Source organism: Lipophrys pholis, assembly GCF_963383615.2.
Source record: "Lipophrys pholis genome assembly, chromosome: 9".
NCBI lineage: Eukaryota > Metazoa > Chordata > Actinopteri > Blenniiformes > Blenniidae > Lipophrys > Lipophrys pholis.
This window is the reverse complement of record NC_137639.1, coordinates 22,346,209-22,372,225: the sequence shown is the minus strand read 5'-3', so window position 1 is coordinate 22,372,225 and position 26,017 is coordinate 22,346,209. Positions and strand designations below refer to the sequence as shown.

The following is a 26,017-nucleotide window of genomic DNA, read 5'->3' as shown; positions in this document are numbered from 1 at the left end:
TCCCTTGGGGGTATCAGCGCCCACCCAACCCATTCAAATCCTCACAAACCCTTCAATCAATGCTCCGATCTTCCTCCTGTCATCGTCCTCATCCTCTTCTCAGCTTCCTCCAACTCCGGTCAGTCTCTCGCTTCCCCTCTCAGTAACTCAGACTTCACCCGGCGCTTCCACTCCCATGTTCCTTCTCCTCTCCTCCATACCTTCCTCCTCTGGCGAGTCCACGTCTACCTCCACTCCCATTGCTGTCCTCGACCCTTCCACGGGTCAATTGTCGCAGATAACTGCGGCCTCAGCCCCGGTCTCCCTTCCTTTGTCCTCTGGTCAGGTCGGCACATCTCTACCCACACTGTCCCACCCAGTCATCAGACTGAGCCCCAACAATGCCCCGGTCATCCTGTCCAGCCTGAGTACCTTAAACTCTGGCTCTGTTCTCACGTCCCTTGTTGTTCCTTCGCCCAATCTCTCTGTGCAGGACGGCCAGAACGGCACAGCGCCCTTCTCTCAAACTCAGATCAGCTACTCCGAGTCAAACCCCGGAAGTGAAGCCATACCCGCTGAAGAAGTCTCAAAAGAAAACAACAAGCCATCAACTTTAACAGCATCCTCTCCGCAAACGCAGTCCGCTGCCGTGAACTGTGACCCCTTAGGTCAGCTCAGCTCAGAAGCAGAGGCCCAGTCACCAGCCTCAGACTCCAAATACAACCCCCCTGACACGCACTCAGAACATTTACCTCTCGATGACCATCTTTACTTCTCCAACACAGCTGCTCCCCCTTCACCTCCCATCGGACCCCTCCTCTCCGATAAACTCGACCCCCTCGACCCCCTCGACCCCCTCGACCCCCTCGACCCCCTTGACCCCCTCGACCCCCTCGACCCCCTCGACCCCCTCTCTCCGGCAGCGTCACCCAACACTTTAGGCTCCCGCAGGGTCTTGTACTGCCAGCTGTGCCCTCGGGTCTTCTTTTACCTTTCCGACCTTGAGCGCCACGCCATCACTCACTCGCAGAAGAAGCCTCATGTGTGCCAGCAGTGCGGCAAAGCCTTCAAACGTTCGAGCCATCTGCAGGTCAGCACACGTTAATTATATTCATCCCTTTATGGGACAGATTAGTAATAACTAATCATTTACAGAGATGTTACAGATTAGCTTTACACCGACCAGAGAGGATTATTTTTTGGCTGAATTGAAACATGAAACAGGAAAATAAAATGCTTTAACCTGGAGATGCAAATGCAATTCATCTGAAAATACATGCATATTTCGTGTTTAATCAGTTTAGAAAGTGCAGGATTTTCCAGATGAGTTTATTCCTGAGATGCAGGAATCTGTAAATATTTGGTATTTTCACTTGGGCGAAAGCAGAATTTCACATTAATTTAAAGAGTAATCACTGACACACTTGTGTACAGTTTTTCCTCCAATTCATTATCTACTTCCTCTTCATCCAGAATAACATTGTGAGAGTCCACATATGCCAAAGGGCAGGGGAAGGTAGAGGTTTTGCACAAAGTTCAACAAATTAAGTAAACACTGTCCTGAGGTTTAATGAGGTGATTTGGGTTATTCAGATCATTTGGACTTAAATCTGAGAGGGACTTAATAAGACTTTATGAATGACTGTGGATTATAACCGGCGACAATGAACTGAATTGATGCTCCCTGGAGTTCAGTTCATTTTGTACTCATCACTATGCTCAACCCATTTTAACACTTATAAGAAACCATGTAAAAATATAGCTTTAAAAAAAAACAAAAAAAAAAAAACACCTATCACTTCTTCCAACAGAGACACAAGCACATCCACACAGGCCAGAGGAACTTTGTGTGCCCCATCTGCGCCAAGCGATTCAGGGAGGCGGGCGAGCTCCAGCGCCATCAGAGGGTGCACACCGGAGAGAAGCCCTACCAGTGCCAACTCTGCCACACACGCTTTGCCGAGCGCAACACCCTTCGCCGGCACACCAAACGCAAACACCCGTACCACCAAGCAGCCATGGAGATGTTGAACGAGAGGAGAGACACGGGAGGCGGCCGGGGCGACGTAGGAGGGGGATCGAGCGTGCCGGAGGAGGAAAGTGCCGAATGGTACAGCTCCACTGTGTCTACTCTGGATAACTCTGAGTCTGAAGCGGAAACGTAACACCCCAGAGTGAAGACAGTGAGAAGGAATTAGTCGGGCTGGCTGATCGTACGGTATCTAACTCTGGATAAACTTTCCTCCGCATTGATTAACACTCGAAGAAGGGAGCACTTGCAATATTTATTTAAGTGTTTATATAGTAATTTATTTAAATAAATGTGTTTTATTTCTATTCCATTTAATGGGCCAAAAGTACAGCGTGTATGGCAGACCTGATTTTGAATTCGCTTTCCGGTGTGAAGCAAATGCTTACATTGAAGGGAAGCCTCATGCTTGAAAATGATCTTTTTTTAATGTGAGTTCAAAATATTATTTATTGCGAGGACATTGCCCATGAAGTTGCGTTCCCATGCAATCCTTTGATAAAACCCTAAAGTGCTCAAAAGGTATAACAGCTTATTTAGTCAAAAAACAAACAAGCTCTGCTCTAGCTGTATATATGAAGAGTACTATTTGTAAAAGCTGCACTTCTGCACTATCTAATATGAAAGATATAATCTTTCTTACTGTCAGAGACACTGTGAGTCATTTGCACTTATTTTATTTTCACTCAGATTTCACTTTTTTTTTACATTGTGAATAAGAATACTCACTTTTCATTTTTGTTGCAGCTGTTGATTTTTATTGTACCGAGTCCAGATCCTGTCAGACTTTGACCAAATGTTTTTGTGTTATTCTTACATGAACACTATATTCAGATTTTTTTATGTGAATTATGTTAAATTATTGCAAATAAATTTTCACAACTATACACTGTCTGACATTGTCTCGGTTGTTTTGTTACACTACATTAGTGCGGATTGAGAATATCATTGAAAAGTTAAGTCTTTTTTAAAAAAAAAGTTATTTCTGCAGTCATACTTTTGCGTCTTAATTGTGGCCATTATGACTTTTGGTTAAATCTGATCTCATGGCATATATTTTGAGATATTGCCTTTTTTGTAATAAGTTTTGGCTTAAAATGTTTCAATTTATATGTAGCAGGTGTAAAACGTATGACAGTTTCACTATTTGAATTAAATTATGAAGAATGTGATCTTTTTCATTGTATCTCAATATTTTCACTTTTTAAATGATAAGTTCTAACTAATCCAACTGTTAGAATTTCTTCTTGATTGTTTATAATCAAACACAATTAACTTTAAATAACCTGGATGTGTTGTATTTAAGGAAAAAAAGAATATACGTGTCATCTTGAGTGTTCAAGCTGACCACTTGGACGGCCTCCAGAGAGTAATTGAGTTAGTAAGGCACTCCTCAGTTTTTTTGCACTCGCTCAATTTTCTGCTCCATTTAAGCCATGGAGCCTAACAGAGCTAAGCTCCAGATAAGTTATTAAATACTGGAACGCTCAAATGACCTGACTGAGGTGCTCTTTGCCGTCACATTCCTTATTTCTTTGCCGGCTGCTGTGCAGCTGGAGAAGCTGAGGTCTGCCGAGAGTCCTGCGCTGCGGTCCATCGTCTGTTAGTTTGGCAAACTCCCTTTAGTGAGGGTCAGTGGGAGGGAACGTGCTTCGAGGAGCAAAGGTTAACCAGGGAGATTCTCTGAAAATGGAAAAAGAGCTGTTCGGTCTGTTCATTGAGACCCGGGGACTATATGCTGCAGTAAAACTGCAAGAAAAAATGGATGTTCAGTGCTTATTTTACAAACTGAATTCTACCTTTAATCACTGTTAAGAATGATGTATGAGTATAACCTGCTTGTAACTGATTACTTCTATGAAATAGTTTCAATTACTGACGTTTCTGTTACTTGTTACTTCTGATTTACGTGAAACCATTTGGAGAGCTGCGACTTCTCTCTGTCTTTAACTCTGCGCTGACCGTTGAGCCAAATCTTTGGCCTTAACTGAAGGTAGTTCGTTGAACTCGTGTTTACCGAAGGAGGAGCTTTTGTTAACCCTGAACATGGAACACGCCGCATTAGCCTTCATCTACAGTACCTGTGATTCAAGGCCAAAAATAAAAGTTACAAGAGCGTATTGATATTCTTTGTTCATCTCAACTGGTTGCTGCTTTCTCCCGTCATCATACTTTCATGAATGACTTTTTTCAAAGCTGAGGTTCTGAACTATTAACAACTAGAAGGAGCATCTGGAATAAAATATGTACATGCAGACTGCAGCAGGCAACTCCTAACGGGTTAAAATAACATTTATTTAAGGCCACGAGTACCTCTCCAGTTTTTCCACCCTTCAGCCTTTTTGAATCAAACCTGCAACCTTCCACTTGAGACATGACAGACCACTCTACCAAGCGAACTGCAGCCACCTCCGGCATTCACACAGCCATTTGCACTGAGAAGAAACTAAAAAGTACTGCACAGGGTAGTTTTCCAAATAACAGGTTACCTTGTATTTTCTGTAAATAGTAACTAACTCCCCTACTTTTTAGACACAAGTGATCAAGTACTACTTTTCTTTAACTTTCGAGTTATGAAGGTCAAAGGATAAAGAACTAAACCAAACAAGTCATAAAATATATGGTGTTCAATAATACTTCTCAATTACTTTAAAATTTAAAATGTTGCAAACAATGATTTTTCATTTAAAAAAATGGATTAAGCCAGCTTTGTCCAGTCCTGGTCCCAGAGGTTTACTTTGAGCTCTGGTTTTTAGTTTTTGGTCACTGTACATTATGTTCTTCTTAATATTATCTGTTAGATGATTCCAGCCTGAAGTTTGAAGTGCTGTGAGATTACTATGTTCTACACGCACGCACGTGCACAAAGACTTTGATCAGCTTTCAGCTGTACGGTCTTTCCATTGACAAAATGACAAACTTAATCCGAATGTAACTTGAGCTGTAAAAGCACATGCTCACCTTTAAAAACACCCAAACTACTGTGGGGTTGCGTTTCCAACGCCTCAAGGTAGGTCAGGCCTCTCAAGTGTAGAGTTGTCCGGTGCAGAGGCCTCAGAAAGAGAGAAATACAAGGCCACACATGGAAGTAACAAGATCCATTCACATATACTGTACAGTTCTATGAAGTTATAAAATGCCACTGAAGATTTCATCCATCGCATTACAAGGCCTTTCAACTTTCAACACCAATGCTGCATCGTGTTCTGGCACACAGTGTAAGATTATGAGTTAGATGACCTCTTGATCACATTACTTGTTGCAGAATCACATGCATACATTGTTGAGGTCATTCCGAGGACTCCATCATTAAATCTGTGCTTTTCTGTCACAAGGAAGAAGAACAAACTGCCACAAAACAGATTCTGGCTGTAATTGACACCACTGGGCTGCCGTATCACTGAGCCTTCAAGGTCCTCAATGCATGATGATGATGATGAATATTCAATCGGCCAAGTGTGTATGATCAGCAGTCCAGCTGGAGCCGGGTATGTATGTGTGTGTGTATAGTACTATGGGTGTGTGAGACTCTCCAGGCTGCACAGAGCTTCAAAGTGCAGAGACTGACAGACAGACGGATGACAGACAGAGAGAGAGGACAGATCTGTGGGGTGTGTGTTTAATATTTGCTTGTGTGTGTGGGTGTGTGTGTGTGTGTGTGAGAGAGAGAGAGAGAGAGAGAGAGAGAGAGAGAGAGAGAGAGAGAGAGAGAGAGAGAGAGAGAGAGAGAGAGTGTGTGTGTGTGGCTGTGTTTGTGTGGCATGGAGTGGAACGGGCAGCGGGCCTTCTGAGTGGCACAAGGCACATCGCCAAGTGATTGAAGTGATAAAGGTAGAGGAGGAGAGGAGCCGGGGATGAGAATAGATCCAGTGATGAACGACCAGGGAGAGGCAGCAGACGTAATGAAGTGTGCTAGACTGCTATGTTTCAGCTTTTTATTCTCTTTGATACATTTAGCACTTTGATATGTTTGTTGTATATCTGCTCTGTTACATCACAGACGTCCCATTACTGCCGCTGAGAGGAGGCAGAATGATGGAAAGCTGTACTAACCGTGAATTTGCTTTATTTCATGAAGCTGTCGTTGCACAGTTTGGCCATGTGAGGGCACACTTACACTTACTATGCATGCATTGGGATCATTTTCCCAGCTGTCTCTCAGCTCTCCACTCAAATGGTGGAGGGATACTTATATCAGATTGTGAGTCTTATGAGTGGTGAATTGACATTGAGTTCTTCATATGGGGGGCCATTTTTGACATGAACATGAAACCACCCATGCAAAAAGGGGTTCTAGATATATTTATGTTTTCAAGCCGAATGATGGACAAAGTGTCCATTTAGCACATTTGCAATATGACAAGATGAGTAAGCCCTGACGTACACTGAGAAATATGATATTCAGAAGGGAAAGGTTAACAGCGTGCAACCCTCCCCACTCACCAGACACAGTGCAGGATTAACACTATAGGGTGTGTGTGTGTGTGTGTGTGTGTGTGTGTGTGTGTGTGTGTGTGTGTGTGTGTGTGTGTGTGTGTGTGTGTGTTTGTGTGAGGGTAGAAGAAGGAGGGTAACAGGTGTTAATCAGAAAGGGAGTCCCGGCTGCAGAGCCAGGGTTCAGCTATGGCGGGGTACAAGAGGAAAAGGCAATTACATCACCTTTCCTACAATAATGTGCCGTGCTGTCAGTGTGGTCAGTGTTTATATGTGTGTGTGAAGCTGTGTCTGAAATGCATTTACGGGTTATGTGAGGGAAAGCTGTCAAAGGTGAGATTTTATAATGGCGGCAAACACAGACATAGTGTGCAAATGGCACCTGAAAGAGCGGGCCCGTCTGTAACCCAACTATTAAATTAAGGTTCCCATTCATTTTGTGCTCCATTAGTTGCTCCATTTTATTCCATGGTATCAGTAATTGGCCCATGCAGTTCTATCTCCGCTCGCTGTTCTCTGATTAGTGGATCTCCACGTCACAGTCTTTTCCCTTCAACATCTGATAAAATGGCAGCAATCTCCTTTTCCCTCTGTTTCCTATCAGCTCTTTTCCCGTCTTCATCGATGGGCCCACCCTCCCACCCTCCCCCCTCAAGTTTAGCTCCACTCTCTCCTCCTCACCAATTTTTTTTTGCTGTCTTCTCTGCCTCACCCTTCCTCCCTTCCTCCCTTCCTCCCTCCCTCCCTCCCTCCCACCCTTTGACTCCCTTCCTCTTCATGACCTGCTGAACCAGCACACGCGTCCTGTCCGTCAAATTCGCAGAACAGGTGCTCCAGCAACAACCTCACTTCCCCCTACTTTTACCCCTCCTCTGTGGCCCGGGGCTACGTATACACACACATACATACATGTCGTGTACATGTGTGGGACAAACAGTCCTCAACATGTCCGCCCGGTTTGTTTCAGAGCATGAACAGTGAGGGGAATCTCAGGTGATTTTGCTTGGCACCCGTGCTGATACACACTGTAAAGTATATGCTGACGGACACTGACTTACTGACCTGTGACTCTCTGCGGTGCCTCTTATACACACACACACACACACACACACACACACACACACACACACACACACACACACACACACACACACACACACACACACACACACACACACACACACACACACACACACACTACTACTAAATCACTTTAAGAGGGTGACCCAAAGGTGTCTTGACAGGAGCATATGAGCCTGCAGTCCTGCTGCAGTACATGATTTGATGTGAGTCCAAAACACTCCCAGGCTTTTCTTACTGCCTTGTAATAAACCATCTCGTTATCCAGCGTTCTCTTTTCTATCCATCACGTTACGTGACAGTTCAGCTCCTACCATTAAGGAACCGCACCGGCTTCACGTACAGTCGTGCGCAAACAAATGCCAAAAGTACTTATTGTGCTGGAATCTGCGCCTCAATCGATCAGTTGGCAGATATCGGGAGGGGTGAATGGCTATAAGGGAGGGGAGGTGGAGGGGTAGGCCGCGATGGGGGAGGGGTGGGGTTTGACAGTCGCTCACAGTTGGCACCAAGCGTCCAGGATGCTTTGGGTCTAACGGGGAGAGGGGCAGAGAGAGTGAGGCAGAGGTAGAGAGGGTGAGTTTCTATTGCAAGGGGACGAAGGAACTACTGATCCACTTCCTCCTTGCGTTTCACCTTTAGGAACAAGCTGAGAATCTGAGAAGTGTGCAAAAAGGGGGAAAAAAAAGGATATGAAAAGAACATAAAAGAAAGAAATCGTCATTAAACGCACTACGAAGTTCTCTTTTTCCCTCTCTTCCTCCATCTCGCACCTCTCTCAATTTAATCTTAAATCCACTCCAATTTCCCCCGAGGGACTCCAATCTCTCTCTTCCTGTAAGTATTCTCTTTCATTCTCTCGCTCCTATTCTCTCTGTGTTTTCAGTGCCTCCTTGTGCCTCAGTGCCCTACTGTGGAACTCTGTCTGTGCTAGACGTGAAGTCTCAATCAGTTGCTGTCTGTTTGATTGCATTAATGAGTGAGTGGCCTTATTTTGGACTCCTTCCGTTGTAAATAAGTAAAGTGTGTGTATTTATCACATTGGGAATAAAGGGAACACAGAGGTGATTTAATATGCATAACGTCAGCTTTTCCAATGCGTGTGTGTGTGTATGTGATTTTGTTTGTGTGTGTTTCTTCATTCCCTTCAAACAGGCTCCCAGTGGGTCTTCCTGTGGCTGGTCAGTTCAAATCAATACTGTTAATAGGTTGTGTGTGTGCACTAATGAAGCTTATGTAGATTTGCAGCTCCCTCTGTTTGGGAGTCAACTTGTCTTCTTTTACTGCCTGACACATTTTTGATGTGGCTGTCACTTTACAAATGTGCGCTGCAGTGCCGTAGGTGTTGGAAGTTCATGTTTGTCCGTCACAATCAGTGTCCTCTAGTGTTGGCGTCTCGAGTATCTGGAGGGGTTTCTGCCGCCGTCAGTCACTGACAGGCCCCGAATCTCTTTCCCTTCTTCTGGCTCCTTGCTCCGACTCTGTAAAAGCCTCCTGGTCTGTTTAATTCTTTGTGTCGTTAGCTCTGTCTCTGTGGGTGGGCCTCTGTGACTTGCTGTGTGATTATGACAGCCGGTCTGTAGGGAGGCCTGTTGTTGCCAGAGCTGCTGGCATTTCGGTCGAGTCTGGCTGTGGGTCTGAGTAGCCACATCTATTTCCCCTCAATCTATCTCCTCTGTGCTTTGGGTGCCTCTATCAATATTGGTTTGTGTCTATCAGTTGATTAACAAGCGTCTATATCTCCCCCCCCCCCCCCCCCCCCCCCCCCCCCCCCCTCCTTTGCTCCTTCTGCAGTCCCAGCGGTGAGGGACAGACAGAGAGAGGTCCATTCCTCCTGGTGGACTGACACCAGGAATTTCCTCTTTCTCTCTGCTCCGCTTCCTGCACGCCCCGCGAACATCCTCACCCCACCATGACACTGCTGGCCTCTGAGAGGTCGCTTCTCATCCGGAACAAGTTCCGCTCAGGTGAGGATGCCGGAGGCATCGACTCGCGCCAATTAAAGGAGAAAAGGACTGATTTCCCCCCACAATGGTGGCTTTACATCTCCGACACAATTGGCAATATTACCATTGATATGTTGAGGTGAAGTGTTCGGGCAATGTTATTGGCTGGTCAGTCACATTGTCCAACGTGTGATCGAGTGAAGGTATTGATCACGAAGCATGGATTTAGTGATTGCTATCCACAGATACAGGTGTGAAGACAGCTAACCCTGAAGATAAAGATCCCAGCACGTCACTGTGTCACACTTTCACCAAGGCATGACTTTGTTAGTCAAACAGAGGAGCTTCCCGGGAAAGATCTCTTTATTAAAAAAGATGGTTTCATATCTCTAAAGTATTAAATATTCATGTTTAAATGAGTTATAACTTAAATGGCCCAGAGCTATTACGCCTTCTTTTTTTTTGGATTTACAATATTTTACAAAGAAGAGTTGCACTGCTTTTTTAGGGTTGACTGTCTGGAGCCTGTTAAAACAGACAAGAACAATTGTCCTTAGAGTTTGATGAAGATGTAATAATGTCGGTGAATTTGTAAAGACGAAGTGTTGGACATAAACTTTTTTTTTGTGCAAATCCCAGGGTTTGACAGAGAGCTGAAGACCTCCTTTCACAGAAAAATGGACATTTATCAAAATTTAATTAGAGATAATATAGTTTCACATTATGGTTAATGGCTGAAAAGCATCATAGATAAATAACAGATTATTAGGAGTCATATGAAGGAAGCTGCCAGACCAATTAAAATTAGAATCACGGTAAAACACAAATATCACCGTTGCAGTCATCAGTTTAATCAGAGTGGTTATATGCAGGGGTGGAGAGAACATTGAAATGTTCTACTTAAATACAACTATAACACCACTTAAATTTTGTATAAGTACATAAGCGTGTAGGTTTAATCAAACGTTTAAAATGTGTTTAGTTGCACCATCAATAGGTATTTCACTCAACTCACCAGTATACAATATGTAGGTTAAAAATGCCTTGCTCTGAGGGACAATAAAATATAATAGAATCACTGCATGACAGTTTAGTTTGTGAACACACACAAATATGAAGAACAAATTTCATTTTATAAAACAATCAACTTATTGGCTGTGAAAATGCAAATCAGAAGGTTTTGATATTTATTAAAGCTGTAGGCGTTCTCAGTCACGACTTGTGATGATCTCAAACGTAAATGGTTTTGAAGCATGAGTAACATACATGTACATACTTAATGAGTATGTACATGTACAAAATAAGTACACAAAAATACAACTTTAATCGAATAATGTGCATATTTGTGATTTGTTTTTTTTTAAACTTCCATCTCTGGTTATATGGCACCGTGTTGTATTAATGCAAGTTAATGGTGTGAATTCAGCTCTCAGGAGGCGCCCAGCACTGTGTGACAGCATGAAACAGCCTTCTCATGGCTGCGTGTCACTGCTTGGTTTCCCTACAAGTTGTAGCGGCTGCTGGTGAGTTCCCAGGCAGCTGTCGTAAACGGCTGGCTAAATAGAAAGGCGAGAAAATGACACAGAGACAGTCCCCTAGGTGTAGGCCCACCTGCTGGAAAACGTGATTGTTCAGGCAGCTGCTCTGTTTCAAATCATGTATGTGCATTGCTGAGCCAAAGGAATATTTCTGTCTGCCAGTCCATCAAACTGTGGGGCTTTTTGTCTGCCGCAGATGATGTGTTTTGAATTGTTTCACATGGTTTCACGAGTGACACGTTTCAGGTATTACATTTGACTTCACTTCCCACTTGAATTCTCCACTTTACAAAACCGTTGAGGGAAACATAATTATGCTCATGAAAATATCAACATAAAAGTGTCTTTTAGGTTTGTGATCTCTGAAAACTGATTGGATCTTTTACGTGCAGGTTTAAAGAAATTGTATATGTTTGATATACTAAATAAAAAGACAGCATGTTTTAGGTGAAAGCTTTTGAATTCTGACTGAACAGCAACTCCAGGGGCTTTGCTTGAAGCCTCACAATATGTTTATTGGATGACAAAACTAAATGTTGGTGTGACAAATACGGCTCTACTTTCTGGAGAGCCACAGAACACAACTTGTAAACCTGCTTTTAATCCTCAATTCCATGATGTTAAACTTTTGTTTTGAGTTGAGAGAGGGTCAGTGATGCAGGAAGAATATAGTTAGCAGCACAAATGAATATGACGTGAGGAGGAGGGGATATGAGAGGCTTGTGGAGAGAGCGGGACAGCTGAAGAGGGGGAAGGGGCAAACAGAAATAGACATACTGAGAGATAAATAGTTACTGCCCTCAACTCCGCATCCAGCTCCCTCCTCCCTCCCTCCCTCCCCCCTGTCAGGTCTCTCAGGTCTCAGTGCACGCCGAAATGTATCATGGGAGGAAACACTAGGTGTGCATGGCCCTGCCCTGCTTCACCTGTTTCTGTGTATACTGAACTCAAGTGTGTATGTGCATACGCTTGGTGTGTAGATGTTTGGAGACATTCAAGGAGACACACAATCTACCAGCACTGCAAAGTCATGGGGTAATATAAGCTTCAAGGCCGTATCGTTTAACAGGGAACGAGCTGTGTGGCATTGCTTAACTCTTACCTCACTACGTCGGCCCGATTCCTGCCGTCACACATTAATTTCACTTTGGTGAGATCAAACTAATTTGCGGTTACGTCAGTGTAATATTTCATCATTTATTCATTAACGTGGCTCAACCTCTGTCTGTGTCTTTCAGTCCTGCAGTTGAGGATTCAGAACAGAAGGCTGAGTGAAATCAATGCAGATTCAGGTTAGTCCACGTGTATCGTTAACACTGTGATCTATTCCGTCGACGCCACGACTGCAGGTTGCTTTTCAAATTAATGATGTCGAAGTCACCTCACTTCACTAAACGATGATGGCCCATCGATTGCTTCTTCTTTGTGCAGTTTTTACACGATTGACCAGCATTTTCTTTAAGTTCACTTCTGTAAAAATAGTGGAATGTCGCATTTGATTATCAACACATTTGCTCCAAACCTGTTGACTGTGGTTGTAGGGTAATACTGTCATATCGTATTATGCATTTCATAGAATAATTTCAATGCTAACAAAGTTATATCCCAAGAGGATTGCATTGGTAAATAAATAGGCTCTGCATTAATCTAATCAGTCAGCACATCGCTGCACATTCAGCAGTTATCTGGACTGTAGGTGTATATGTGATGTCATGTGTTATTAACTCAAAGATATTGAATAAGTTGACCTACAGACGGTTTTGTATTATTGCTTATTTGAACATAATTTACCACCATCGGCTCAATAACGCTTACATGAAGGCAACATGAAGGTGTGTGTGTGTGTGTGTGTGTGTGTGTGTGTGTGTGTGTGTGTGTGTGTGTGTGTGTGTGTGTGTGTGTGTGTGTGTGTGTGTGTGTGTGTGTGTGTGTGATTGATTGATGTTGCAACAAAGGAGATTGGATTTAACTGTCACTATAAAAAAGAATCATCTTTACAACAGTTTTTTAGATGTTCCTTTACCTTGCGATATCTAAGGAGCCTATGCTGCAGTCAAACAGGCGGTGCACCTCCGCCTCACTTTTCTCCTGGTTGACTGACACTGAAGTCGGTTTCACAAGAGGCAGAGCACATTTTGATGCCTGCCAACTCAATAGATGCTCGACTCTAACGGGAAAGGATGAGGTGAAAGCAGAGAGTGCTCTGCTGATGCACCCATTCTCCAGACTTTACTGTCTACTGGGCCATGAGTCCCTGAATCCCACTAACAACAAACTTTTTTTTCCTCCATTTTCTACATGATGCATGATCATTTTGTCTGATCCACAGGGTTGAAATCCACCTGCTCCCCTCAAAAAGCAGAGAAAGACCAGAGTGAAACTCAGGTGAGTGAAACATCACAACATCATCGATCCAGTGAGCTCAAGAGTTAAACTATATGGGCACCCAAATGTAATAAAAATGAAGGTTGCCACTGATGTCTGACTTTAATATTGAAACCACTAAGTGGGACTACAAATTCAAATTGTTCCGATTGTGTTTTTTTTGTTTTAGATAAGTTAGTTCCTTTTGTCAGGGTACATATGACATCCTCATGTCCCGTCCTTTACATTGTTCTCTTCGTCAGCTGATTCTCCAGTGTAGTTATTGAGGTAATTTACTGAGCAGCTTCAGTGGTACAAAACAATTACGACACTATTTTGACAAGTTCAGTTGTCACAAAATATTTCAGTATGATAGTGACACCATATAGAAACATCCTCAAAAGGGAAACAAAAGGCTGTAATAAATCTAGTGCTCGAGTTCTTGATCAAATTACTGTCAGGTGTACGTAGAGTTTCTTTTCACCGGGCAATGATGGGCTGCAGTTTTACACAACTGATGTCACTTAGAGGTAATAACAACTGGGTAATTGTATGTGTGTGTGTGTGTGTTTGTGTGTGTGTGTGTGTGTGTTTACACATAACATTGATTTTGATGCACATTTTCACCTGGATGAGTCCAATTTAGTATTTTGAATAAATTATTTTGCTCAATGCAGTATATTGAAATTTGTAATTAAATGGAAAGCACAATTTTTGCAATTTCTTTTTACAAAGATGTGTTTCCAAGGTCATAAGATTTACATTAAATCAGCTTAAAATTTTGAAAAGGACTCAGGCTGTATTTCATTGAGCTACATTGACACATGAGTTTTCTCCCTCTCTGTCTCACTGGATGTACTGTATTGTTATCTTTGGACTGTGGGTGTTGGTTTGACCTGCTGTTTCCTGATGCAGCGTTTAACTAAGGATGGTGCCACTCAGAAGTTGCCCCCTGGTGGTCTGAACACTGAAACTGCACAAGGTGATAGCATGCTGACAATAATGTTGCTGTCTCCTTCTTGCTTTCACCCTGTATGATCCCATCATAGTGCATAGTAACATATTTCCCCTTCACTCTCTCTCTCTCTCTCTCTCTCTCTCTCTCTCTCTCTCTTATCATAACTAAGCTGCTCTCTGCTCCCTGTTGTAGTGCGGCTGTGTGAGGAAATGAAGAGTGTACATTTTGCAAAAGGCTCTGTGTTTCACCAGCTGCCAGTTAAACAGAAATGTGACCTTGTTACACACTATAACACTGCATCATAGACAGCCGGCAAACATATCAGTGATTGACAGCACATGATAAACCTACTAATCCAGAGATCAGAGTCATCTCTCTCTCTCTCTCTCTCTCTCTCTCTCTCTCTCTCTCTCTCTCTCTCTCTCTCTCTCTCTCTCTCTCTCTCTCTCTCTCTCTCTCTCTCTCTCTCTCTCTCTCTCTCTCTCTCTCTCTCTCTCTCTCTCTCTCTCTCTCTCTCTCTCTCTCTCTCCCCATCCCCCTACGACTTTCTACACCTTTTAGCCATTTCCTTAATTTGGAAGTGCTATTATTGTACAGTCACGCTTATTAAAATGTCTGATTTCCTTAATGGCCCTTTCCTGCCATTTCAGAAGTGTTGTGTGATTGTGTGTGTTTATATTAATGGGAATACAACTCCCCATGGGCAGGACTGTGTACTGGTTTTTGATGCCTCTGCTGGTTTGAATTGGGATTGATCGCCTGCGGCAAAACTGTTGTTCACACTCACATCACATATGTTCTGAAATCCTGTTGCTTCTCTTTCTCCACTCCTCTCTCTCTCCCTCTCTCTCTGTGTCGTACTCCCATCTGTCCCCTCGTCTTTCACTTCATCTGAACCGTCCTCTTGCTCCGTCTCTCACCCATAGAGAGGACTGCGAGCGGGGCGCAGAGGCAGAAGAGGGCCCACCAGGCGCCGGACCTCGCCGAGAGGATCCAGCGTCCGCCTGGACCTTCGGAGCAAACGCACAAGCACACGTTGCCCCTGGAGAACCGTGAGTCAACACGGATCTGCATGCATCAGCACACACAGATGCAGTCACACTGTTTGTTTTTTTTTGTTTGTTTTTAATCTTCTGGCACGGTCTTCTTTGGTCATCACTTGACCTTAACTCCTTTCACTTTTCATTTCCTCAGGTCCTGTCTCCTTCCCTTTGCCTGCTGATGTCTTCGAAGATGACATCCCCTCTTCCTCCTCCTCATCGTCACCCACTGAGCAGTGTGGTGCTTACCAATTGCCCCCCTTTCCCTCATTGCCTGGGCTCTCAGGGGACAAATTACTGAGTGACTGTTCTGCTATGGGCCCACCTCTGAACCACAGTCCAAGTCATGCTCAGGTGAGAAAATGGCACGGACAATGAAGTTTTGATTTTAAATTCAAATGGTTAAAGTTATGGAAAACATCACAAATAATTGCTATCTTAAAACTGCTCATAAACATATTAAAGATTAATCATTGGATGAGTTGTAGCTACATATGTCATTTCTGATAATCTTATATTTGTTCTTCCAGTCTGGTTTGGTTTTGCTCCCAGCAACTGAGGGCATCAGACAACCAATGAGTGTAACAGTGGGTGAATCAAACTCAGTGGTGACACCTGGGAGAGCAAATGGGATGTATGTGGCTCCTCAGACCACAACCCAGCTGCCAAAGGTAAACTAGGGCTAATGCAAAATCTTCCTTCAGGGTGGCTTTTCTTTTTTTTTTTGCTTCTTTAAATTTCATGAGGTTCTTTTATATTTTCCTACTATATGCATTATTTAAATATGTCAGGAAATAAATGAGGTAGTATCACATTTTCCTCCAGAGCATCAGCATGTCTATTTGCCTGATGTGGCTGTATTTGGAGCAGGTATGCAGTGGAGCATAAGAGATAAAAGAGCAATGTAGAGGTCTTTAACCTAACAGGATGGCCACTCCTCTGTTTTTCAAAAACAATGTTTGGCTCTAAGCTGCTACGCATTCATTACTGTCAATTTGCTCTTGTGGGGGAGTGTGGAAATTGCCCTGTAGGTTAACGCATTCCTGCACTGGCAACGTGGTCATATGTCAGAACCAGCACAGGCTGTCATCTGAAGATTTGTCAGGCATTTATATGTTTTGTGTAATAGTTTGACCTTGACATGTGGAAAATTCTGTCGGGCAATGTGAAAAGATTTGACATTTCCTCTGCATACTGTTCTTAAAATCGCTCTCTTGAACCACGACACGGGAACAACAAGTGTGGGCGCCATGTGTGTCTTTACAGACAGCTCTGCCTCCTATTCCAGTCGGCTCCTCACCTCTGCCCCCCTCCCTCAACACTACCCCCTCTCCCCGCCCACGGAAACCGAGGGACACCAAACCCAAAATGAGGAAACTCAAGTATCATCAATACATTCCTCCAGACCAGAGAACAGGGTCTGGAAATGAAGGTACCGCCATCAAGATACATTTTTCTACTTTTGTTCAAATAATTTCATTGAATGGTACTTGACTTTATATTCATTCCTCAATTTTGAGGGGGAGGAGCCAAACAGAAGAGCCCAACCTCAACCCAGCCTGCAGATCCAGCCTATTCCCAACTCCTGAAACAGCAGCAGGTCATCCTACAGCTTCAAATTCTCCAGAGCCAACAGCAACAACAGCAGCAACAACAGCAGCAACAACAGCAACGGCTACAACCACAGCAACAGCTTACTGTTGTGCCCAGGTAGACTAACAAAGCCCTTTGGCACTGTTACAGAGCTGGTGGGGTGTACTCGGCCCAGGTCTGGGGTTCCTGGGGACCTGGTGGGGATGGGCCCTTGCTTCATTAAAGAACTTCTATAACTAGTCATTGTCCTATTTGGTTCTAACTTGAGCCACTGATGTACAACACATTAAACTGCACAAGTAAGTTGTGCAGCTTCACAATCACAGTTCAATTTTCAACCTGCAAATTTATGAATAAATTGCTGCTATTGCCTAAAATGAATTTTGCTTGACATAGAATTCCTTAACACATGGCTAGATTCAGGGATATGAGAATGTTGGGAGGGCTGTAGTCTGCCAGGCCCCCAGGCCAGCTTTCGTTTGTTCCTCCAGTGAAGTAAACAGATGCAGTATCAATACAGTGTGGAAATTAGACCTCGTATGATGTGTCTGAGTCGTGCTTCTGTCCATTCTTCAGCGGGGATCACAGTGATCTTGTAAAGTTGCCTGGAGCCATGCCACTCAATTTACAACCTGTTCCTGCCACAACAGACCACACTCCAATAGATCCAAACTCTGCAGCCAAGTCTGAGCCTCTCCCTGCAAATCTTGTTGACTTAACAGTAAGTGAACCTTATCTGTCAGAGGAAAGAGGGTTCTTATATTGCAGAACTGGCTAAAAAATGGTGTGAAACTTACTACGATATCTCTTCCTTTTCCCAGGTGTCAGAGTTGCGGCAACAGCTGCGCAAGCGAGGCCTCCCCGTCTCTGGCACCAAACCGGCACTGTTGCAGCGTCTTCGTCCTTTTCAGATTCCTCAGGCCTGCATCACCCCTGCCCCCCTCTGTCAGCTGGCTACTGGCCTGGAGCCCCTCGCCCCCTGTCTGCAGCTGCCATCTACCCAGAGCCCAAGCTCAAGCTCCACCTCTGGACTAGACTCGCCGAGCAGCAGCCCAAACCAGCAACTTTACATCCAAGACGAAGGGATTCCTAATGGGATTCTCAGTGACGCTCCAAGTAGACTTCTGAACGCTGTCCCAAGCAGTTTCACCGCACCAGTCAGCCTGGCAGGTGAACAGTGTAGTCTTACGAACGCCATCTTCTTGGCTCCTCCCAGCACCGCCTCAGGAACTCCAAGTCCCGGTCTACCCATGTCATCCTCCTCGCCCCTGCAGTGTGGGACTCCTTGGAGATCTGAGAGTGAGCAGCAGCATCAACAGCAGCAAGAGCTGAGCGTGGAGCTGGAGATGAGGGAAAGAATAAGGAGCAGACCCAGGGACCGCGCCACACACACTGGCAATGAGGTAACTACAGACAGACAGACTGGAATCTTTGGTCCGAGAGTGCTTGATATCTGAATTTCAAGGTTTTTGGAAGTAGATTAGTTAAAGTTCTTTTATGAAACTATCCATCACCAGTCTTGTGGAGGATCCCTTCATCCATTCCTGCAACAGGATCCGGGATGCTCTAAAGGGAAGCCGGAAACAGAGACACAGACAGAGGTGTTGTTTACGCAGGTGAACATACAAATAAATGAACACGTCTTGGATGAATGTATACAAATAATTTTTTTCCCCCAGAGGTAAACAATAAACTGAATCTTTTGTAATCAGGTGTTTTGCTGTCAGCCATGTGATGTGATCGGCCAAGACTTTGAGCTTCCAGTGCAGATTACAGCAAGTCCTGGTCAGGCCTTACCTGGCGTTCGCAGCTTGGAGGAAGAACTGCAGGAGGCCATCCAGAAAGCCCAGGTTAGAGACTGTCGAGAAGAAAACTGTTCAGCTAATATTTTCTGCACAGTGAAAAAAGCTCAATTTGTACCCTTCTTGGGCCACAGATGGATCCCCGGCAGTCCATTGACGATATCCTAGATGAGCCCCTCACTTGTGCCGGTCAGTCTCTCACAATTAATGAAAACTTAAAAGGCATTCATATTTCATCCAGAGGCTAATCCCTTTACTGCTTCTCTTCCAGGCTCCGCCAACGCCTCTGATCATAAATCCCCGGCCCACTCAACCTCTGACCCCTCTTCTCCTCCTTCCCCACCCCTTCAAATTGATCCGCCCCAAGCTTCCATACAGCACAACAAAGACGACAACTTCTTACCCTCACCCCTATGCTCCTCTCTTTTGCTGGAGCTCCCTCCATCCCCTGCCGTCACAAACCCCAATCAGATGGTTCCTGCTCCTCCGCCACCTCCGTCTATTTGCACATCTCCCCTGCCATCCGCTAGGAAGTCACGGAAACGACGGGCTCCGACACCGTTCGATGCTGCCGACTGGCTTGAAACACTGACCTCTGGCCTTCGCCCTCTCACCCCACCGACGGCTCCCTTTGTTGAGTCCGACTTCAGTCTGGATTCAGATCTGAATGTCAATCGAGTGCTGGATCTAATGATTGAGCAGTGGTGAAGACTTGTAAGGAGCGAGCGTGCTTCTTATTGTAACCTGTTTGTATGTACAGTAGGTACATTTTCGTTGATGTTCATGAATGGGGCAAACTGTCTGCATCCCAGAGAGGACACAAGGTAGTGCATCCTCCGTCCATCCATCTGTCACTGACAGGCTGTCAGAGTCCCCGGCTCCACGCAATGTCGAGAGCTGGATTCATTGCAGCAATCACATCAAACATAGCTTTGACGGGACAATGTGAGCATGAACACATGCACACACACGTGCACTCTATACACACAGATACAGTGCAGAGTCTTGTTTAAAAGCACTTGGGCCGAGCCAGAAACGGCACACAAAACAACACAACGGTGGACTGACACACTTCGCAGCACAATGTTTGCAGTGCAAAACAAAAGAAAACCTGTTGGCGTATTAATTTAAACATGCTCCCTGGCTGCGCTGGGAGAATGTTGTTTCTGACTTATCTCCAGAAACCCGTCGTCGTCGTTGGGTTGAGTGTGGCCCCTGGTGTTGACTCAGCCATTGAGCCCTAGCCATTCATAAAGCTCATTCAGAGTGTGTAAAAGCCAGACAGCGCACAGCTTGTGTGTGGCTCCAGTGAAAGCTGGCAGAAGCCAACACACAAGAAGTGTGTGTGTGTGTCCTCTTGTGTGAATGTACGGTTCTGGGAGAATGTCTGTTAAGGAGGAGTGTTTTCACCATGTGTGACTGCACACACAGGGCTGCTTTTGTTTGTGTGTGTCAACATACAAATGCTTCCATGTATATTTACCAGCAATAATGCTTAATGCACTTGTTCTTTGTTCGCTTAAAATTAAGTGTTTGCCTCGTATGGGTATGTGTGTGTGTGTTTTGTGTTGTATAAGTGATCTGTGAGAGGATACAAATGCAAAGACGGAGGAAAAAAGCCGTTGGATTCCTGTGTCCACGGTTTTTAATTTCAGTCTCCCTGCCAACGGACAGCAACTCTGCTGTAGTTATCCAGTGTAATCATCAGAACAACCACATTACCTTGTTCAAGTCACCATTCTCCAAGAGAGCAATCAGGCAACCACCCCAAAAATAGTACGGCACAAATGCACCAATCAGCTGAGTGAGAGTTTCCTCATTGCTTTGCGAAAACAGGTGGTCATTTTGTTCCCTGATTAACCCCCAACGGTGTCTGGCCCGCCGCTCCGTGCTTACAAGCTCCTCGCAAAGCCAGATTTAGCACAATTTATAAGTCAACACCATGCTAAGGCCACACCTGTTCAATTATTGTACATTTTATTCCACACGTTTTGGCAGTGTGCTGAAAGTGCTGAAAGTGCTGAAAGTGCCCTGCAGAAGAACTCAAAAATACATATGTGAAGCATGAAACATGTTCACCTGGCAAACTGATCACACGCGGTACCTTTAACAGTGTGTGATGGTGACAGTTATCGTATTTATATGTTTACTAGAAATGGGTACATTATTTATTTCTAGTGAATTATGTCTCAGTTTCTTAAACTCACTTAATATAATAACGGTATGATATAAGAAAAAAGAAATGACAGGAGTTAGCTGCTGTTCTTCTCTGCTGGACCAGATAAATGTAATCCAGTTAGAATAAACCATCTACATAAAATTACACTTTGCCCTTAATTGGCCACATATCCCATCAGTTATTTTGGAGAGCTGGGATTGGCTCATTAATTTTTGATGTTTTTTTTTTTTCTTTTCTTTCTGTATTATAACTCCATTCAAACATTTGTCTCCTCTCACTATTGTATGAAAATCAAAGTGAAAGCAAAAGTGCAATAAGATTGTGTGAAGGGCACAGAAACTTCTCAGTTCTGAGGTCATATTATGTTCATGTTGTGTTGTTTCCATGCAGACGTTGTCGCCTCGATGCCTGCCTGGTACTTGTTCTGATTATGAATCGACAATGGCCTCGGTGAATTATTGGAATGAGATTACCTGTGCATCGGCAAGCCTTCAGCACAATACCACAGCCTGGTGTTGAGGCAATTCTTGAACAGCTTTCGCTACAGAGACCATAAAAAATGCAGCTAAATGTGGATGGATGGCTATGATAATCATGGCGATCAATAAACATTGCCTGCTGCAAGAGAAAAAAAAAAGAGGAAATTGATAGGCAGGAGAGTAAGATGCTACCTCCTGTGACTTCCACTGCTTTAGGGCTGACACCGGTGTTTTCCTTGTTTTTTATTTGATTTCCGAACACGGGTTCAGAGTTTCCCGAGACACCCTGGAGACAGTTCCACGGATTTGATTAAACCAAGTTTAAGAGTTTCTCTCTCAAACGGCGTTTGAAACATCAGGTGAAACATCAGGTGTGTTTTATGGGACTCTGATGCAGTCGGCTACTTGCTGCTATACATTTTGAAAACTATGCAAAGAAATAATATTGTGTTTGCTTTTATTTATTGTATAACTTATTCACGACAGAGACACCAACCCCTGTCGAAAATGTTATGAAAAGCATAAAAAAAATTTAAATAAATTAAAGTCTTAATAGATTTCCCATGTGCTCTCTCTTTGTTTCATTTGTGATACGTCACAGTGAATGGATTAACAAAATGATTCAAAAGTTTTTGATTGATTACATTTTTCATAATAAACACGTCTTATCAGGTATTAATGCATGCAGTAAAACAAATAAAGATGTTTACACATATGCTTCTCAAATACCCATGAAACAGTATTAACACCCGGATGGTTTGATAGTTAATCTCCATGATGAAACAGTATTGAAACCAGGAGCTGAATAATTAAACGCACCGGTTTTTGATTCTAGTAACAGTTACCCAAATATACACAGTTGATGCTCCACACACAGAATAAACTATTATCCCTCCACCTGGACTCTAGAGATGCAAAGATATTGAAGATGCAAAGGTTTTGTAGCAAACACACATATATTTATATATTTATTCTGCATCCCATTCTGATTGCTATGTACTGTGTATGCAACCTTTTGACATGAGGGGTTTCTGAGTCCAGGTGGGTCACAGATTGTCCCAGTCTGTGCTAAATGAAGTGGTGTGATGCAGAGGAATGTGTCCCCTTCAAAATTACATTTTATACATGAGATTATGAACGAAGTTTCTTCATTGTGACAATAAAATATATTGTTCACGGCTGTTGGGACCTTTAGAGGATGAAAAAGAGTAGAAGAAATCTCTTCAAAACTTTGGAAGCGTTTGGATACAGAAAACATGGAATGGAACAGTCCAGCCGTCCCCGTTTCAAACTGATGGTACAATCCACGTCAGTGGCGACAGGAAAAGAAGAATCAGCCGTTTTGTTTTGCTCTTGTTTGAGTAAGTTATGAGTTTCGTTCGTTTATTTTTGTAAACACTAACTGCTGTGTTTGGGTTTATTGGAGTCTGTAGAATTGAGTCAAATTTGTTTTTAACGGTGGTGTCCTGTTTGGACTCTGAAACTATTTAACGTCTTGTTTAACAGTGTTTAAAAAAAAAAAAAAAAGTCATTTAAAGTCTTAAAGACAGAAATAAAGAAGGTGTGAGGCAGTGGATGGAGTTAGCTTTTAAAATTATTTGCCTTTTGTTTTGCTGTCCCAAGTCCAAGACTTAAATTACATTTACAGGAAATTATGCAGATTTGCATTGCTATTTTATTTTCAAATGTTCTGGTCCAATAAAATTATAGTTCTAATTTAAGTTGTCAAAAATTGAGTGGAGATTTTTTCCGAAAAAGTTCTCATTGCATTGTTTATTTAAAATAAGCTTTTTAAAAAGTAAAGAGTGAGATAGAAAGGTATTGTTATTATGCAGCTGGAATGTCCTTTAAACGTTAAAGTTGGAGCTTTTAACTCATTCTGCAGGAAAGTTTCATGAATTATGGTGCTTCTTAGTTCATCTGATATATTTTAAAGGGCTCTTCAGATCGATTTGGGGCTTGCACGGTGAGTGGTGCTCTGGCCTCACACTGAGAAGGTCACGGGTTCAAATACTGGCTGGGCTGTTCTTTGTGGAGTGTGCATGTTCTCCCTGTGCATAGCTACTCCAGTTACCTTGGTTTGTTTTTGTAGGAGGCCACATTGATTTAGCTGTAATGATCTTTTCCTACTTCTCATGTCTTACCATCGGCTGAAAGCCTCACAACAAGGAGCTTCTGTTAGATTTCACTCACCAGTTGTGAAGAACCAAATCTCTTTGTTTGTTTCTCTGCTTGTTCTTAGGTCGTCCAAACTCAGTTCAAATGTAAATATAGTTATTTTCTGCTTGAGCAGACAGAGCAGGATCCAGTTCTGGGGAGTGCGCTTCACTTTGTTGTCAATTACGTTCCTAATAACCTCAACATACAAGATAAATACGCAAAACGGAGCTGCTTGTGTTGGAAAATTAAATCAAGCTCCGTAGAGTACCAGATTATAGCACTAGACTTCTCCAGTGAATTGCAATATGCATATAAATGGTTTTTATGGTGAAAGTAGCTTGGGGGTGGGGAGTGGAATGGTTAATTCATATCATCATCATCTTTTTTAACTTACATATATATATATCAGGGTATTTCTTACACATCATGACAAGCATTTCTCATCTTGTTTGGATTGTTTGAACTTACTGAATAGACAGATTGTAAGGGCTTTGACTCTGGCCTGGAGCTTCAACTGGTCTGACAAGGAAACCTGCAGCTCCTCAGTCAAACACAATGCAAGCTCTTTTTACACAGCATTCATCTCATAACTGATTATGTTTCTAATGTGCATGAAGGAGAAGCACCAGCTAGGCAAAAATGAATATGAACTTCAAGCCCCCCAGAAGAGCTGGAGGAAGTTGTGGGGGACATAATGATGGATTCATGTCTGTTATAGCTAAAACTAATCAACCTTTGTTCCATAAATAAACATATATTTATCTTCTTAACTTAAGTTCGACTGAAAGTTGTCCCACTGACATTTGTCCAAAGGTGTGAGAACGTGGCTCCAGAGACACGGAGACAAACTGTTTCACCTCCAAAGCAACTTGGACTCCTCCATGGTCAGTTGTTGGGCTTGTTATTTCTTGGCTTTTGCAGACATGAATCGAACTAAATACTCTACTAAAAAGTAAAGCGGTTTTTGTTTAGTGTTATTTTTCATGTTGTAACGCTGCTTTTTGCCAGTAAACCTCACATCCTTGAAAAGCCTGAACGATCAGCAGTGACACTTTAAATCTACAAAATTTTATCAGTCAAACAGTTTATTCTGCTCTAGTTTCCTGTATGTATGTATGTAATGGATGGTTCGAGTTTAATTTTCACTTTGTATTAATTAATTAAACAGGTGCCTCAGTAATGTGTGAGAGAACTATTAATGACCACAACCGCTTGGCCTTTTTTCATTTTTTGCAAATTTTTCCTGGACACAATTATTCATTCTGAACCAAGTCACTATAATATATGCCTATAATTCACGTGTAGATGGTTAAATTAGTACTGATTGATAAGGTGTCAGTAACAGTTAAATATTAAATATTGATTCAACATTAATCAAAGCAAATTCTTTCAATTTGAAATACAATCAATACTTCAGCCTGACCGCATGAGTAAGTTTAGGAATTCATCTGTCACGGGGACTTTGGGGTTTGATCATGGTGCCATAGTTTACACATTTTTAACGGACTCTAGAGTATAGTTAGGTTGTGTGTTTTTTCTAAACAGTTTTTACTGTAGCCTCGTGTTGGCCTGTTGAAGTGACACATAACGTAAAGATTTAATCTTTCAAAAATGGAATAAAGACCGAACAGATTCCATGTAAGACGTGTGTGTCACTTTGAAAGACGAGGGTCCTGTAGATTATTTAACAGGCATATCTCCAAAATTGATAAAATCATCGAAATGTTAATTTTCTCGTTAAGTTACTTCTACACTCATAAAATGAACTTAAAAGTTCACACTTGAAATTTTAAAAGTGATCATTTTGGCCTTAGATTAAAATATAGGAATCCACACATTTTGAAGATTTGAATTTTCACTTCATTTCTTGAAATTGGCCAGCACAGTACTGTGAAAAACGTTTTCAGCATTTATGAAATAAAAGAAAAAAAAAAAAGGGTATTAGTCATCATTCAATAAAATCAGAGGGGAGGCTTTGAGGCCTTTGAAATATTTTGCAGCAGAGGACCACAATCAGAAACATTCAGCCAATCAAGTGCATTTTTAAAAAGATGTAGACCCCACACAGCTCTGATTTAAATATTATCCTTGTTTAAGATAATGTGGTGTGATAAAAAGGATCTACCAGGTTGGATTTGTGAGAAGTTTGAAAAATGGTGAATTAGTCCAACAAAAAGTGTTGGTTGTGCTCTGGAGGAAAAAGGTGGACACAGCAAATATCCCTTTGTTTATTCACTTTATTCATTTGCTAATTGAGATACTGTTAACGCGCTTTCTTCCTTTTCAGCGTTTTGTCACCAATTAACTTCAAATGCATGCGTTTGCACTGTGGGAGGAATCAGAGTATCGACACGAAACCCACGCAGGAGAGGATGAATGCTTTCAAAAAATACAGGTGCGAATCGGTAATTTCCATCAACCAAGACGACGCAAAGT

The 26,017-nt window shown here is 42.9% G+C and overlaps 1 protein-coding gene across 1 annotated transcript; it reads left to right on the top strand.

Annotated features, from left to right (window-relative positions):
- The first annotated feature begins 9,419 nt into the window (after positions 1 to 9,419).
- Positions 9,420 to 21,569, top strand: LOC308115116 (myocardin). The gene is made up of 15 exons (XM_080472465.1): positions 9,420 to 9,489; positions 12,245 to 12,298; positions 13,336 to 13,391; positions 14,286 to 14,352; positions 15,255 to 15,380; positions 15,523 to 15,722; positions 15,899 to 16,039; positions 16,635 to 16,800; positions 16,889 to 17,078; positions 17,538 to 17,682; positions 17,783 to 18,364; positions 18,479 to 18,577; positions 18,674 to 18,811; positions 18,898 to 18,952; positions 19,035 to 21,569. The coding sequence occupies exons 1-15, from the start codon at positions 9,435 to 9,437 to the stop codon at positions 19,469 to 19,471; spliced, it is 2,511 nt and encodes an 836-aa protein (XP_080328591.1). The 5' UTR covers positions 9,420 to 9,434; the 3' UTR covers positions 19,472 to 21,569.
- Positions 21,570 to 26,017: the final 4,448 nt, after the last annotated feature.

Bases quoted from the DNA above. Each gene is read 5' to 3' on its own strand.
- LOC308115116 (XM_080472465.1), top strand. From the start codon at position 9,435: ATGACACTGCTGGCCTCTGAGAGGTCGCTTCTCATCCGGAACAAGTTC. The intron at 15,381-15,522 runs GTGAGTCAACAC...TCATTTCCTCAG, and splicing joins CACGTTGCCCCTGGAGAACC to GTCCTGTCTCCTTCCCTTTG. The intron at 18,365-18,478 runs GTAACTACAGAC...ATCCATCACCAG, and splicing joins CCACACACACTGGCAATGAG to TCTTGTGGAGGATCCCTTCA.